At 36.6% G+C, this 16,299-nt stretch overlaps 1 protein-coding gene across 3 annotated transcripts in view; it reads left to right on the top strand.

The window, feature by feature from the left end:
* PRIMA1 (proline rich membrane anchor 1) overlaps positions 1 to 8,330 on the top strand; it is a 123,320-nt gene extending 114,990 nt beyond the window's left edge. For all 3 annotated transcript variants that reach the window (XM_074289695.1, XM_074289693.1, XM_074289694.1), the window contains one exon: positions 3,100 to 8,330. In XM_074289695.1, the coding sequence (XP_074145796.1) occupies positions 3,100 to 3,202 (103 nt within the window). In that variant the 3' untranslated portion in view covers positions 3,203 to 8,330. The remainder of the gene's footprint in view (positions 1 to 3,099) is intronic.
* Positions 8,331 to 16,299: the final 7,969 nt, after the last annotated feature.

The raw sequence follows: 16,299 nt of genomic DNA, 5'->3' as shown, positions 1-16,299 counted from the left end.
ATCATTTGATTTGAAGCCCCAATTTTTCCCTGTGATTCTATTATCACAAAAAAGCTATAGACAAGGGAAGTAAGATTCCCCTACCCAGATCATGGGGAGACAGCAATGGAACAAATAAAAATCTCTGACCTCAAGATGGAGTATATTCAGCACATCCTACAAATCATGTAGTCCTTTGGTGATTGTGAACTCTTTGTCATAATAGAATAAGGCAGGAGTTGTGATTTTTTTAAAAAGAAATTAGCCTAGTTTCCATGTATCCCAGTGACTTATACAGAATTACAAATCATAGACTAGTAACAGAAGAACATGGATTTTTGTTCCAGTTCTGCCACTAACTGCTTAAGCTTGGCTCAAACATTTTCTGGACTTCAATTTCTTTATCAATCATGTAGGGAAAATAATACCTGCTTTAGTTTTCTATATTGTGATCAATAGTCTTTTCTGATTTCACAAGCTCAAAGAAGATAATGATATAAAAGTGCTTTGAACAAAGTACTGAACACTATAGAAGCTACTTTGATGAGCATGAGCCAATTGATATGCATTAAAGGAAGGATTAGTGACCCAGAACTGCTATCAAGAAATGAATGGGATTTATTTTCTTGGTTATTTCCCTTGTGGTATTCCAACTGGAACTGAAAAAGAGAAAATCATTTTCTTCTCTCTGTGTGGGCAAATATGTTGATGGGAACTTTTGTGCTGATCATTCAATATCATCAACCTAACTGATAACTCATTTTACTGTACTTTCATCCTCTGTGTTTAAACCATTGTACCTTACCAGTGTCTCTCAAGTGGGAATGAGGATGCCCAAGATGGAGTTTGGGGAGCTATAAGAGGATTAAGAGAATAGGTGCCACAGGCTCCTGAATAACTGAATTTTAGTGAGAGTGGTTAATTTTAGACTGTTGTCAATGCATTTTAAAAAGTGGTCAATGCAAATATCACTAGTAGAAGGTATCATGGGTAATGGAAATAACACTGAACTTAGAGCCAAGAGGCCTGGGTTTGAAATGCAGTCTTATTATTCAAAAAATATAAGTAATAAATCTAGGAAGTCAGTTTAATCATTGACCCTCCCTTTTCCTCATCCTCAAAAGGAAGGGAATATCCAATGCATGAGCAAGAAAAAAAAGAGACAGACAAAATGAGAAAGCAATAAACAATCAGTAAAAGGACTATATGTTTCATCAAGAGCCACTCTTGCAAACTAAAAATGAGGGAGGTCCTTATTACTTAAGTGTACCCTATGTAGTAAATATATGGGACAATATGGATACAAGATGATCAGCAGTGATAAATCATTTGGGATTTTCAGCAATGAAAAGAATGATCACAATGTGAAAGCATAGATGCATTGGAGGAAAAGGAAGGAGTTGAATGAAATGATCTATAAAGTCCTTTCTTGGTTATTTGCTTTAAAACTAAATGTAGTGTGATGGCAAGACTGCTATATCTGGACTCCAAGAACCTGGATTTACTGCCCATATGGACTTGTGCAAGTCCTTGCACATCCATATCCCTCAATTTCCTCATCTGTAAATTAAGGTATTGGAATTGACAGCTCTGAGACCCCTTCTAGCTCCATGGTTCCAAGATCTGAGTCACATTTTGTTCTTCCACACACTTTTGTGTGTTCTTGAACAAATCATCTAACTCCTTTGGGTCTTGTATTTTCTTGTCTGTAAAACATAAGGGAAAGGGTTGGACCAGATCTCTCAAGTTTTTATAATGACCCTATCAGATGTGGTCTTTGCCTTTAATCTCATGGAAAAAGTCAGATAGACATATATGCTAAATAGAGAACAACATACTAAGTTGAGAATATTGTTTAACTGTGACAGTGCATGATAACTAGATAACAAGAGACAATAGAGTTTGGGGAAATTTAGGTAGTGCAAGGGATAGAGTGCCAAGTCTGGAGTCAGGAAGACTCATCTTTCTGAGTTCAAATCTGGCACTTTCTAATGTGACCCTGGCCAAGGCACTTAACCAATTTGCCTCAGTTTCTTCATCTGTAAAACAAGTTGGAGAAGAAAAAGGCAAACCACTGCAGTATCTTTGCCAAGAAAATCCCAAATGATGTTGTGAAGAGTAGGAGATGACTGAAATGATTAAATAACTATTAAAGCTTAGAATGTAGTCGGAAAAAATCTGAACAAACTTCAATGGTGGAGCTAAATCTCGAACCATAGATGAAATTTAAAGAAGTAAGGAGGTAAGGATTAGTCATGTTTCTGTCCTTTTGCATCCCTCCTTCCCATCCTTTAATTTTCACTCTGATGCCAAAGGGTAGGATTGTGAGACTCAAATGTAAACCCTCAAGAGATATCCCACAAGGACACTTGAGAACCACTGGTACATACTAATTATATTTTTCTTGGCACTATTATGATTTTTTTCCTCTATGACTCTATAGCCAAATCAAGGTAAGACTTCCTTACACAGCAACTTGGTGCCTTAATGTTATAAGAGAATTAGTCAGTCTTATGGAAGGATTTTGGGATTAGGAATTAAAGGACTTGGGAATCAGACTTGCTTCTAGTCCTCACTTACTGAATGCTTAAGAGTACATCAGGTCCCCTTTCTATGCCACAGTTTCCCATGTAGGAGGGTTAAATAAGATCTAGCATGTAAAGAAAGCACTTTGTAAACCAAAGAGTGCCATCTATTAGGTTTGTTATGAACTAATTAGACTCCCATTCAAAGGGACAATAATGAATGCTGATCGAGTTGCCATGAGTCTCTATGAGGTTGAAAAATGCAATTATGCTTTAATAAGACCCCTGGAACAGGAAATATTTCCTCTCTCCCATCCAATGTATTCTTATATCGGTTTAGTAAAGTACTTCCCCCTTTCTCTCAACCAATGTTATCCCCTGTAAAATGAGAGAGGTTATATTGGATAGTTTGTAATATCCCTTCAGAAGTAGCGTAGGAGAGAACATCCTATGAAATTAGAAAATTATGTAATGTTGGGTTAAAAACTAGGATCGTCCTCATAGTATCCAAATTCTAAGTCTGTCCCAATAAATAATTTCCATGTTTTTCTCTTGTCCCTTTTTCTCTCCTCTTCTCTCACCTTCCACTTCCCAGGAAACCACTAAGAAAAGAAGAGAATGGAACAAGTGGAGCCGAATATGCAATGACCTCCTCTCAAAACAACAAAACAGTGGATGTAAATAATGCAGTTGTGTAATCCCTGCTGACTCCCAGACAGCCTGACTGGAGTGAGATCTCCTCAAAGCACATAGGGGTACAGGAAAAAGGGAGAGAGCAAAGACACAGAGATGACTGCTTGGTGGGTCCAGGATTTAATTTCCCAATTCTTGCACACCTCAAGCATTCAAAGAGAGCAACCTGACTGCTTTTCAAGACTTTGCTGAAGGTCTAATGAAAAGGAATTTGCCTGCCAGCCAGAGGCAGCTCAGAAAGGAGAATATATAGAGTTAGAAAAGGACCCTAGAGATCATACCTCATTTTACTGAGGAGGAAATTGAAGGCCAGGAAGTTAAGTGATTCACCCAAAGTCACACATCTAAGGAGGGGCAGTGTTGGAATTGCAACCCAGATCTCTTACTCCTGATACAGTGCTCTTCCTCCTATGCCCAGAATGAGGTGTGATGACCACATGCATTGTTGGTCAAGGGGACAAACATCAGCATGCCTCGAGCTTCTCTCTTGTCAGGCTTGCCATTCTCATTTTTGTTTGATCTTCAGTTAACAAGAGCTGCTGACAAAAGAGGACTTGCTGGCACTGGGGATTTAGAATGAGCATTCTATCCTATTTGCTGGTTACATTCCTCTGGCAAGGCAATAGCACCCTCCACTTCTTTATCCTTTAGAGGGAAGGCATCCATGAGTGTATACTATCTGCCCCCAACCTGCATGCCCTCACAAGCAAGGCTGGGAAATCTTATCAGCAGTCTGGTGACTATGCAATTTCCAGTGACCCAAGCTCCTTCAATCGCGACAGGCCTCCTTCAAGTGTTGGTATGACTGAGAATTTTCATTTTTTAAAAAGGTGCTTTTAATACATTCCTCCTCAAGAGCTTCCATGCTTTGCTTTGGGTTTCTGTCTTACCTTCTTTTTTCTTTACCCCAGCACAATAATTGAGTTCTTCCACAGCTCTCTAAGTTTGTACTCTAAGGACCCACTGCACAGCTAGTTCTTCATGAAACTGACTGATGAAGGAGAAAAAAAAAAAAGAACAAGAAACTTGTTTACATTAGTATGTGTTCATGGTCTCAGATATGGAAAGGATGAGCCAGACCAGAAACCAAAGTTCTCTTTCTATCCTTTGGATGAGCTGTTGAATAGGGGAAAGTCCCTTTCCCCACTTAGCTGTTTTGGTTTTGGTTTTTAATTTCTCTGCATATTTTCTCAACTCATTAAGAGCTTAATAGACTTAGCTTGTAGTTAGTGTTGTTTGTGAAAAGACAGGCAAATGATTGTGATCTCAGTTCTCTGACTGGCTATGATGGAGGCTGCCTATTGTACCCAATTCTGCATGGGAATGTTTGGTCATATTTATGGGTGGTATGGCTGATGCTTTCCCTAGAGCCAAGATGCCACCAGGACTGCAAGTACCAAGGTACTAAGGCATTGAGTTGTTCCCTCGCTATAAAACAACTAGATCTATTCTCCAATACTGGAAGTCTTCATTTGGAAACTGGCTAACTATTTGGGGATGTTGTAGGGGAAATTTATGATTTAGCTACCAGTGGAAGTAGATGACCTTTGCATATCCTAACTCCAAAACTCCATGATTATGAGATAGCCTTGTTTTGGCTCCCTCCCTCATCCACTAGATATTTCTCTTTCTATCACTGATGATAGAAAGTTCTGAGAGTCGATTTACAATATGGAGGGGGGGAGGAGTGGTCCCACATGCTGATTTCCACTACTACTGAGAAGATTCAATAATATTCAACAATCATGTCTCAAGTCAACCATAGCAACCCCATTACTGAAAATAATTGCCAATGGAATTAATACATATCAGTATACACTCTACTTTGCATTACATAATGTGTCTATTTAAATTTACTACCTATTAGATTGTAAGCTCTTGAGGGCAGGATACATTCACATGGAGCTGAGTGTCAAAAAATCATTCATGCATTGAACATTTATTTATCAGTCCCTTGTGGTGGTTGTTTTATCTTTGAATATCTTTCAGAATCCACCACAGTACCTTTTATAAAGCAAAGTGTCTACTAATACAGAATCAATCATCTTACTATGTATTCAAAGTAATCATCACTGGTTAAAATTTAGCCCCCGAATTAAAGGTAATTCGAAATCTTTCTGACTTAGAGTATCCCTCTCTATGAATAATGTTTCACTCTTAAACTCCATATTTAATATGATCTGAGACATGCTTGTGAAAAAAAAAATATATATATATAGATATATTTGCAAATCTAAATAGGATGGACTGCTAATGCCAGTTGCAGTTTGGATTGGCCTTTCCAGAATGTAATGTGTTTTTCTGAATGAAATAATTCTATCACTTTTAAAGGTTTTCTTTAAATAAAAAGGGGAATATGGTGGCCTCTGATCTGAAATATGTATTATCAGTCTTATAAATGAATAGATGCTTGTGTGTATAAGGAAAGTGCATTGGACAGAATCTAAGCTCTGAATTATCTCCTATTACATTCAGTTATGGTACTTTATAAACCTGTACATAGCAGACTCCTCTAGTTCACCAAATATATCTGTTGTTTTAAAGACTAATAAAGTACAGCCTTGAAGTAAGATATTCCCAACTCACATCTTCCAACCTAAGCTTCTGGAATGCCAGAATGGAAGAAGAGGCAAGGAATTATAGAACAGAGGTCCCTGAATTTGAAGTCAAGAAGCCTTAAGGCTGTGCTATTTACTATCTGTGTGATCTTGGGCAAGTTATTTAACATGCTCAGGCCAGAGTCTCCTCATCTATAAAATGAAAATGTTTGATTGGATGCCATGATCTTATGAATATAATTTTCAAATAGAAAGGGACCGAGATCAAACTCTAACAATCTTATTTCACAAGAGTTGAGTGGGAAAGGTGATTTACCCAAAGTTCCATCAATAGTGTAGGAAGGTAGCACAGTGGAAAGCGTCAGCCTGGAGCCAAGAAGTCTCCCTTTCCAGAGTTCAAATCTGGTCTCAGCCACTTACTAGCTATCTGATCCTAGGCAAGTCATTTAACCTCGGTTGCCACAATTTTCTAATCTATAAAATAAGCTGGAGAGGGAAATGGTGAACCACTTTAGATGAGTCACAGAGTCAAACATAATTGAAAAATAAACAACAACAACACAGTAAGTAGCAGAGCTGGGATTCAAAGGTAGGTCCTCTTATTCTGAATGCAATGTCCTTTCCACTCTATTTTGCAGTAGAATACATAGAATACTGGCAACTAGAGACTGAAAGCTTATGCAGTAGACCCACAATTACTCCACTCTAAATATAGCCTTAATACTTCAGCTGATTTATTTTTTTAAAAAATATCTCTCCAAGAGTCAGGAGATCTGAGGGTCCAGTCCTACTTTTACTAGCTATGTGATTTTAGGCAAATGACTTGCCCTCAATGAGATTGTCTTTTTTCCATTAATAAGTTAATGTTTTGTGAGCCCTCCTATGATTTAAGAAAATTACTTTCTCAATATTCTTTAAAAAGTAGAGTTATCTAAAGATCTGGTCAACATCTTAGACTGCCTTAAAAAACAGTGAATTCTTCATCCCTGGAAATCTCTTAAGTGGGATCAGCTGTATGTTTTTGAGGAGATTCTCCTTCCAATATATGGGTTCACTTGATAACCTGAAGATTTTCCAAAGTCTGAGACTGTGAGAGCTCTTGTAACTATATTTTCTAAACCCTAATGTAGGTAGTGTAGTCTGAGAAAGAATATTTCTTAAGCAAAGCCTTGTTAAAAGAATGTTTTCCAAAAAATGCAGTTTTTATCAGCAGAAGATAAAGTGTCTTATCTCAAAAGTGGGATATTAGTCCAACTTCTCTACCTATTGATCTCTAGTGTTATCATGAGAGCAAAATCTCAAGAAAACACTGGAGACTCTTGGAATATTAGAATATTAGAGCTGAAAGGTACAATAGAGGTCATTTATTTTAATAGATTTTGAAGCCAAGTTCCCAAGAAGGGAATCGGTGTCCAAATATCAAATCAAAGACTGAACCAACACATGGAATAAAGCAGGCCAGGATTCTGAACCCACCACATAGAATCTAGGAAACAGTGTTAAACAATTTGGTACAGGGTTTATACATTGCTTTTTAAAACTAAGTTATGGGACTTTTAAGATGCTTTGTTAAGAATTGGGACTGCCTGCTTGATTTCAGGCAGGTCAGTTCTCTAGAAACTTTCCTCACCTTCAATATGAAGACTCTATTTAGGCTAAGATGGTCTCTAAGTTCCCTGCCATCTCTGATATTCTTTGGTTCAGTTAATAAAATGCAAAGAAAACATATCAATTGATTTGGTTTGATTTGGTTTGGTTACTTCAGACAAGACCTTGAAACAGGAACTGGTCATTCAGAAAGAGATTTCTTGTGTACTGATGAGGGAGGTGAAGAGAGTTCCAATTGCTTTTAACCTGATTAAATGACAGCCTATCACTTTTTAAGCATACATACGATCCAACCTGACTGATCTTTTCTAGCTAAGAATTTATTTTTTTTAGAATGTATCCGCAGTCCCAAATCAAAAATAGAGACAGATTCTCAGAATATTTTATGAGCTCTGAGGTCCAGAATGAAATATGACTTTTCTTTTTTACATTTTATTAAATAGGTATTTTCCAAAAGTATCATTGTTGAGACTTACTTTAGACTTTAATAGACAAATAGAATTGTCAGAGTTCTCCAGTTCCTTCTTAGGAGCTACAGGAGCAAGTTTTGAAGGGAAGACCTCAAACAGGTTTAAAAGTATAGAAATATATATTATATATATAGTTATATATTTAAAGAGAGATAATTACAATATATAATTACAATATTCCCTACATATATACAAAGTATATTATTTCAATTGCAAAGGTAGTGTGTTAGATTTAATGCATGAATGTAAATATCCTGAAATCTGCCTTCTTAACTGTGTGCCACATGTACAGAGGAAAATGACTACTGTTTATAGAGAATCTGTATCAATGGTAACCTATGGAGAAACATAAAAATCAGTGTTGTCATGTCCTCCAATAAGCCATTAATGTATATTTAGTCTCTAAGGATATTGCACAATAAATATGCCTTGTAGCATTTGGACTTTGTGCAGTATACCATATTGGGGGGAGGGAATTACTAATTTTTTATTTTCAATAAAAATGTACTTATAAGAACAAGTTGTATTGTCATTTGTGAAACCAATCAATGAAAACAAAACATAAAATTGTCAGGAGAGGGGATTATTGGATGTTGTCACTAAAGGTAATGAAAGGAAGTATCCCATGATAATTTCACAGATCTTCATTCAACTCAACAAACTTTATTATATTCCTATTTGAAGAGGACTGTACTATGACTTGAAGTTATTAAGAAACTTACATAAGACAAGGTCATTCACTCTTTTTATGAAGTTTAAAATCTAGTTCATTCATCCCTTTATCAAAAACTTTGTAGATCATCTACTGTGCCTAAAGTTTTAGAGTAGCCTGAAATAATATGCAAAGTTTAGATAATCCCTTCTAAAAATTGATAACCTATAATCCTGGAGAAACTGAGGCAAGATAAAGATTGGAGAGTATTTAATAATTTATTTATAAGGGAGAGATTTACTGGGACCAAATGGATCCATGTTTGGTCCCAGGGCTGAATGAGACTATTGTCTCCAAGAATCCAGCCAACAATGTGAGTTCTCAATGACCTATATACACATGGCTCAGACTCAGTGGGTAGACTGAGGCAGGGGCAGAGTCAGGGTGCTGAGAGTGGGAATGGGACTCTGACAATCTGGTTCTGACAGGGTGAGAAGAGGCATGGGGAACATCTGATAATTGGGATTACAGAGTGGGGAGAGGCATCCAACGTTCTGATGATGCCTAAGATAGAAGGTCTTTCTCCTTATCTGGATCATTATGATTAGGAGGAATGGTTGAGCAGAATAATTAGAGAAACTAAGGCAGGACAATAAAAGAGAACTTGCATAACATTATACATGCTCTTCTGAATATTGAAATCATTGAATTACCTTCCTCTAGAAGGTCTTAGCACCATAATTTTGACTAACCCTATGTAAAGCAAATAACAAACTAAAACTATAAAAATGCAAGGACCAATCTCTCCCTGATAACCCCAGAATTATTAGCATAAAAACAGCATTCCTCATTTAAGGAGATACACTGGCCTCCCTGTTCAGATCCTCTGCAGTTGGGGAGCATCTCAGCCAGAGAATTCAGGTTGAGATGGACAGTTCTCTGTGAGTTAGGTCTGTGGTCATTTTTGCATTTAATTCAGCCTCTGCTTATGCAGGGAGTAGCAGTGCTCAAGATAGTCCTGTTGTCCATCCTAAGATGGGCGACCCAAGTCTCAGGTACTCCAAAGGGGAAAAAAGTGGGGCCTGGAGTAGCTCCACCTGTCCCCTCTGATAGAACAGGAGCTGCTACTAGGAAACAGATTTCTGAGCAGATTATGTAGTTAAACCAAGGCAGGCAACCCTGAACTATTAGAAGCCTGATATCAAAATACTGAAATACTAATTAAGAGACTGGGGTAACAGGAGTGGAGGAACAGATCAGAGAGACTGACTTGGACAGGTGTCTGATTTCTGGTTGTTTCTAAAATATAATCCCCAAAACTGAGTCTGCCGAGGCAATTCAGCAGAATAAGGGATTTCAAAGTTAAAATATAACCAGCAAATTATAGTCCAATAACTTTTAAGCAAGGAGTAACAGTGAAAAGGACTTGTTAAATAATTTCCAACTCAATCTGAACTAATGAGATAGGTGGCAGGGCAGAAATGCTAAGAAAAATACATCAGTTTTCCCAATTTCCTGACCAGTTTCAACCAATTTCTTCCTCCCTTTTTTTCTCATGGAAAGGAATTATCAAATTACTATTCTACATGTTTAAATCCCAAGAGTGAATCAAAATTCCTATACATAACAGACTAGTACAGTAAGTTTCCTAAAAATCTCTCAAACATACAGCAATGGTTAAACAGTTTTGACAAATTCCAGTTTTAACAAATCTTAAATTCAGTAATAAAGTTAAAATTTTAACAATAATTCAACCACTTTCCCACTCCCCAATATCAGTCCAAATTACATCAGGAGCCCTGCTTCCTGCTGAGGAGATGCTCTGTCCAGAGAGGGGAGGGCATGGCCATGCTGCCTGTTACCAAAGGCTTCAGAGGGGCTGATCCATGTCTCAGAAGCAAGTCAATGCCTGTAATTTTGACCAAAATCTGAAACAAAAATACAAATCTAACAAATGAAGGTTAGAACAGATACAAAGCCTGAAGAGGCCAGTATGAATTGTCCAGCAGCTTCTCACTGTGCTAACTGTCCTCTCTTATTTAGACTTTTAAAAACCTGAATATCCACAGATACAAATATTCACAAACAGATAAATGATCAGACAAAATACTTATTTGCCTAAATATTTAGGATATAATGATTACATATAACCATTTTGGAAATAGCAAGGTATGACTATAATTGAATTACATTAACAGTTCCTATTGATCGTTGCTCTGATTATAGAAATTTACAGGTGAAAAAATGCAGGGACATAACTATAACATAAGCAGTTAAAACAACTTTCAGCAAAAAAGGATAAAAAGAATTTAATTCATTTTTGCTCCAGCTAATTATCCCACTATCAGAGGGTGGAGCTTTAAAACTCCCAAATAGCATTAACTATAAGTCCAAAGAATTTTACTTCCAATAACAAATTCTATTAACCAAGTTTCAGACAAATCCTAAACAGATATTTACCATAACTATATATTTATGACAGTAAGAATTTGTTTCAGTAAGTTCACTTCTTTCATATCTAAGTAGATGTTTCCATAAGTAAACATTATGCATAAAAATCAGTTTGCTTTTAAAATACCCAATACATAGTTAATATCCCAAATTACACATTGTCCAAAACAGAAACATTTTCAAAAGGACAAAAAAATATTATTTCAGAGGCTCTTTAAATGACCTAATATAATCAATCAATTAAAACTTAAAATATCCCATATAGAATACCCTAATACCACATAAAAGAATCCAAGGGATTCTTAAAACTGTCAAACTTTTAGAAATACTATAACCTCATATTAATAACAGTAATAAATTTGTTTCAGTAAGTTTACAACATTTTCAAAAGGACAAGGAAAAACTATTATTTTCAAAAGCCCTTTAAATGATGGGCATAACCTCAGGATACAATTAATTGAACTTATACAGAATACCCAATTCTATATACAAGAATCTAAAAGATTCTTTAAAATATCCTTTAAACAGTAGAACAATTAGTATTTGAACCAACAAAGAGCTGCAGTTTGTTTAAAAAAAAAAAAAAAGCCACCATCTTAATGGGGGGAGGGGGATTAGATTGTCCCTTTCCATGTGGTCGCCCTTCCCCCATTCCACCATGCTTCCTGACCCCAATTTCTCACAGCTCATGGGGTATCTCATTTCCCATTGCAAATGACAAATTCACTAGGGGTTTGTGCCTTTTTTGTTCCCCATTTCTGGAAAGCTATTTTCCTCCCTCTTTTTCCTTCTCTCACACCATCTTTTCCTGTCCCATCTCTGTCTCTGTCTTCCCAATGTCTACTTGCTCAAACCTTCTCTAACATGCTTTAAACACTCCCAAACCAATATTAGATGCTCCATTTAAACTATTAATTGCTTTTGCAAATCAATCTTTCTTGTCCCTTGTCTTTAATTCACTTTTTAAAAACTTTTAAACTTCAAGATTTGCAAATAACTTTGAACCAAATTTAATAAAACTTACCCAACAGGGCTGACAAATGTTTAAGGCATAACAGATAGTTTACAAATCACCCAATGCTTCTAGAAAACAACGTACTAATGAGGGAAAGGAAAGGGGGAACCCCATTTCTCGGCACACAGATAATAAGATAATCCCATGAGGCACAGTGTCCCCTGTAAATGAACTTACAGGTCTATTGTAGAAATTTGGAAGTAAAGTTCAGTTAGAAAGACGCCAGGGCCAGAGGTGGCCGCTGGACAGGCAGGAACCCTTACATGGCTGGAAGGATACCATGTGTTGGCGGGGAGGGCTCCTACAAAGAGAGGTACGCTTGGCTCTTTTATATCTAGAAGATGATGGACAGTACCCCCAAGTTCTTGGCGGGCTTTTCAGTTAGCTCAGATCAGGTGGGGGCTGGGGGAAGCTAAGCTGATGGTGGGGCTGGGCCCAGATATTCAAAAGAGTGCTTTTGACCAGGATTTGTAAATCAAGGTCAGCTATGGGCAGTCAGAGAGGAATCTTAAAGGGACCTCAACCCCCATGAATTTTGCTTTAATAACCTATATTTTAACTTTTATCTATATTTAGATAAACTTATATCTATATTTAACAAATATAACTTTAAATTCCCAATAATATAAAAACTGCTTTTCCTATCATATTTAAAATAATGAATTTCACTGAACATCACAGTTTTTTCCCCCCCTCTGCCCCACGTGGCCATTATTCCCAATGGACTTTTCCTAAGATCCAACTTTGGCCAGAGTTGGAGCCTTTAGAAAAGTCAGACCTTTCTTTACCTAATTAGAGGCAAGTGATCCCTTTCAGGTAAGTTAACAGAACTTCCCTTCCAACAAGTTCTTAAGCTCTTACATTCAAAGATAACTAAATCTAGCCTGCATAGGCAATAGTAAAATTATTTCCCACAATTTAAAACTGCCCAAAAGAATACTCAGAACAAATCTGGCATGAAAAGGCAACAGTAAAATTATTTCCCACAAATTTAGAAACATCCTAAAATTCAGAATCAGATGTTTCTTTTGTTCTTCAGAATCCTTATCTAGGATAGCTCAACCCAAGCCATGCCTGAATTTAAATTACCAGTGCCAGTGCCAGTTTTTAAAAATTTAAAATCACAAGCAAAATTTTTACTAAGTACCATTGCAACATTGAAATAGCCAATTCCTAAATTTCTTAATTTAGCAGAGCTCTGAATGTATCTAGACTTTCAGAGATGACAGGGAGTCTAAGGATCTTTATCTCAACCATGTACCTGAAGCAAAAACCGATCTTGTAACTCTCCAGTAAAAAGAGATGTGTCACTTCACAAGTCAGCATATTCCATATTCCATGTTCTTTTTTTTTTAAGAAGTCAAGTTTTAAAAGGGGAGCAGACTTGAAAGAGAGATAATTTGTGGTTTTTCCCTTTTATTCTGATGTTTCTCTCCCAACATAATTCATAAGGAAATATATAAGAAAATGAATATACACATATAACAAAAAAGTGATTTTTTTTATATGTAATTGGGGAAATGAGATCTAAAAGGTCATTGGAGGCCAGGTGAGTATGACAAGATTTCCAAAGGAGGTGGTAGATTAGTTAGGGTTTAAAGAATGGGTTAGGCTTCAACAAATAAAGATTGGCAGTTGCAGGAGGACATTCTAGAAATAATTTGATCTTTGAATAGTATGAGCAAAGCCATTGACATTGAAAATTGCAGGAGATTTTTTATATATGCATACACACATGTACCCATATACACATATATACACAATAGGACTAAAAATACTCTCTATATGTATATATGTATATTATAGGACTAAGAACACTATCCATTCCCTTCCTCTATTTAAATATACATACCTAACATTGCTTTCTGACTATCTATCTAATAGTTGTCAGAGAACAAGATGATGAAGTAATCTTTTCAGGCTAAAAATCTCCCCCCCTCCAAAAATGCACCAAATCTAGAATAATTTAAGCTGAATCTGTAAGATAAGACGGAGATACCAAACAAGGATAATAGCTTCCTGAAAATAACATCAAAGAAATGAAATATTTCAATCTTTCAATCACATACCCATTCTAGACATACACAGTGCTAGCAGCATGACCAATCTAATTGGCTTGTGTTTCAAGGTCAGGCTTATCTTAGAGGCAATAGGGAATGACTGGAGCTTTTTGAACAGAGAATAATGTGATTAGACCAAACCTTAAGAGGAACCATTCAGAAGAAGTGTATAAGAGAGGGAATCGATAGGGTGGAGAAATCATTTGGGCCGCTATTATAAGTCAGCCCAGCAAGACACCCTGAGAAAGAGTATATAGATAGTATATTTCAGGCAATTCAAACTACCATCACCACCTCATCCATCCCTTCTTCTCAGGACCTAATGGAAATAGTCCAGTACCCTGAATCTAAAAGTCTTGGGGGGTGCAGCACCCCTCAAACCATTCTGCTCCTACTCCCTCCTCTCCAGCTCTCATTGAGGGAAACAATCTTTGTGGAGAAGCTCATTACCATGTATCACCAATATCAATTGCCAATCAACTGACAGTCTGAGATAGACAAGCCCAAACCAACAATTCTGATTCAGTCTAGCCCCAGTGGCCATCATCTAAAAGACCAACCATCGTTACCAGTAACATGTGTTTACCAAATGTCACAATAAATAGAACAAACAAGGAGGCATAGCTAAAGAAGCAAAGTACTTATTCTAAGAGGTAGTATATGGCAGGTAAGTCAAACCATTGCCACAATCCTGACCACTACTTCCCCTCACAGCATCATCCAGGGCAGCAACCCTCATGGAGAAGCTACCTGGCCACTGCTTCCATAGGGACCATTTTTTCGATTTCCCCAAACATTTAGCATAGTACTTTGCACATAGCATAGCAAGCACTTAATAATTTTTTTATTGATTTTCATTCCTTTATGGTAAAGGCAAAAGTTGGTAAGTCTAAACTAGGAATGGGGAGCCTTTTTTTCTGCCAAGGGCCATTAGGATATTTATAACATCATTTGCAGGCCATACAAAATTATTAACTGAAAGAACTCACCTGCAGTTGCCTGAGCAGGGCCAGACCAAATGATTTCACCATGATTTCATCATTTCATACATGAACTGATACAAAGTGAAGTAAGCAAAACCAGGAGAACATTCTCCATAGTAATAGCAACATTGTATGTACTATGAATGACTTAGCTAATACAATGATCCAAGACAATTCTGAAGGTCTCATGAGGAAAATTACTATTCATATCCAGAAAAATAAGTGATGGAATCTGAATGCAGATTGAAGCATATTATTTTCATTTTTTTCATGTTTTTTGCCTGTTTCTTCTTTCACAACATGACTAATATATTGCACACATATAATCTAAAGGAGGACGTAAAAGAAGAAGGCAAAATGAATTTAGAAACTCAATATTTTTAAGTGGATGGTAAAATTTGTCTTTACATAATAATTAGAAAAAATACTATTTAAAATGAAAAAGGATTGGGTTCTCATGGCTAGTGATATTTACTCCCACCAAGCAACAAGAATTTTTTCATGAAAGCCTTTGTTCCTTTATTCCTATTTCTAAGAATGGGACATATTCAAAAAGAATCCCATCAAAAATCAAAATGAAATAAATATGCAATGGTAAGAAAAATGGGGTAGGATCTATAAATGTAGTAACACACATTTATAATGAAGTAGGGAGCTTAAATTTTATGCCCTGGAAGGTTTACATTCATAATGGAATATAGAGAATAATACAATTTGTTGTTCAGATATGAAATTTTCAGTCATTTCCAACTCTTCCTGGCCCCATGTGGGATTTTCTTGGCAAAGATATTAGAGCAGTTGGCCATTTCCTTCTACTTTTTATTTACAAATGAGGAAACTGAGGCAAACAGGATAGAGTGACTTGTCCAGGGCTACATAGTTAGTAAGTGTCTGAGGCCAAATTTGAATTCCAAAAGACTTATCTTCCTGATTCCAAGTCTGGCACCACCTAGTTGCCAAATAATGGAATATAGAAAGAATAAAGTAGGGATAGGTAAGGGTGTAGCTAACAAATGCAAGAACAGAAATCAGTATAGAGCAGAAGTGGAATTCTTTCCAGGAAGAAAGACAAAGTAAGCAAAAAGGTTTTGTTGTTGTTGTTTGTTTGTTTTTAAAGATGCTACAAGAGAATATTTCTGAAGCTAAAAGATTGAGGCTATTGGCTACAAGGATAATTTTGAACCACATGCTTATTTGGACAGGGAAAGGAAAGGTCAAAAATGAAGGGAGAAAGACAGAGAGATTAACAATTTAAGTAAACTAAAGGATTTGGGGTAGGGCAAGTAAACTGGAGAAAGGGCTTAA

Source organism: Sminthopsis crassicaudata, chromosome 2 (assembly GCF_048593235.1).
Source record: "Sminthopsis crassicaudata isolate SCR6 chromosome 2, ASM4859323v1, whole genome shotgun sequence".
Classification (NCBI taxonomy): Eukaryota; Metazoa; Chordata; class Mammalia; order Dasyuromorphia; family Dasyuridae; genus Sminthopsis; species Sminthopsis crassicaudata.
This window is presented reverse-complemented; position numbering and strand designations above follow the sequence as displayed.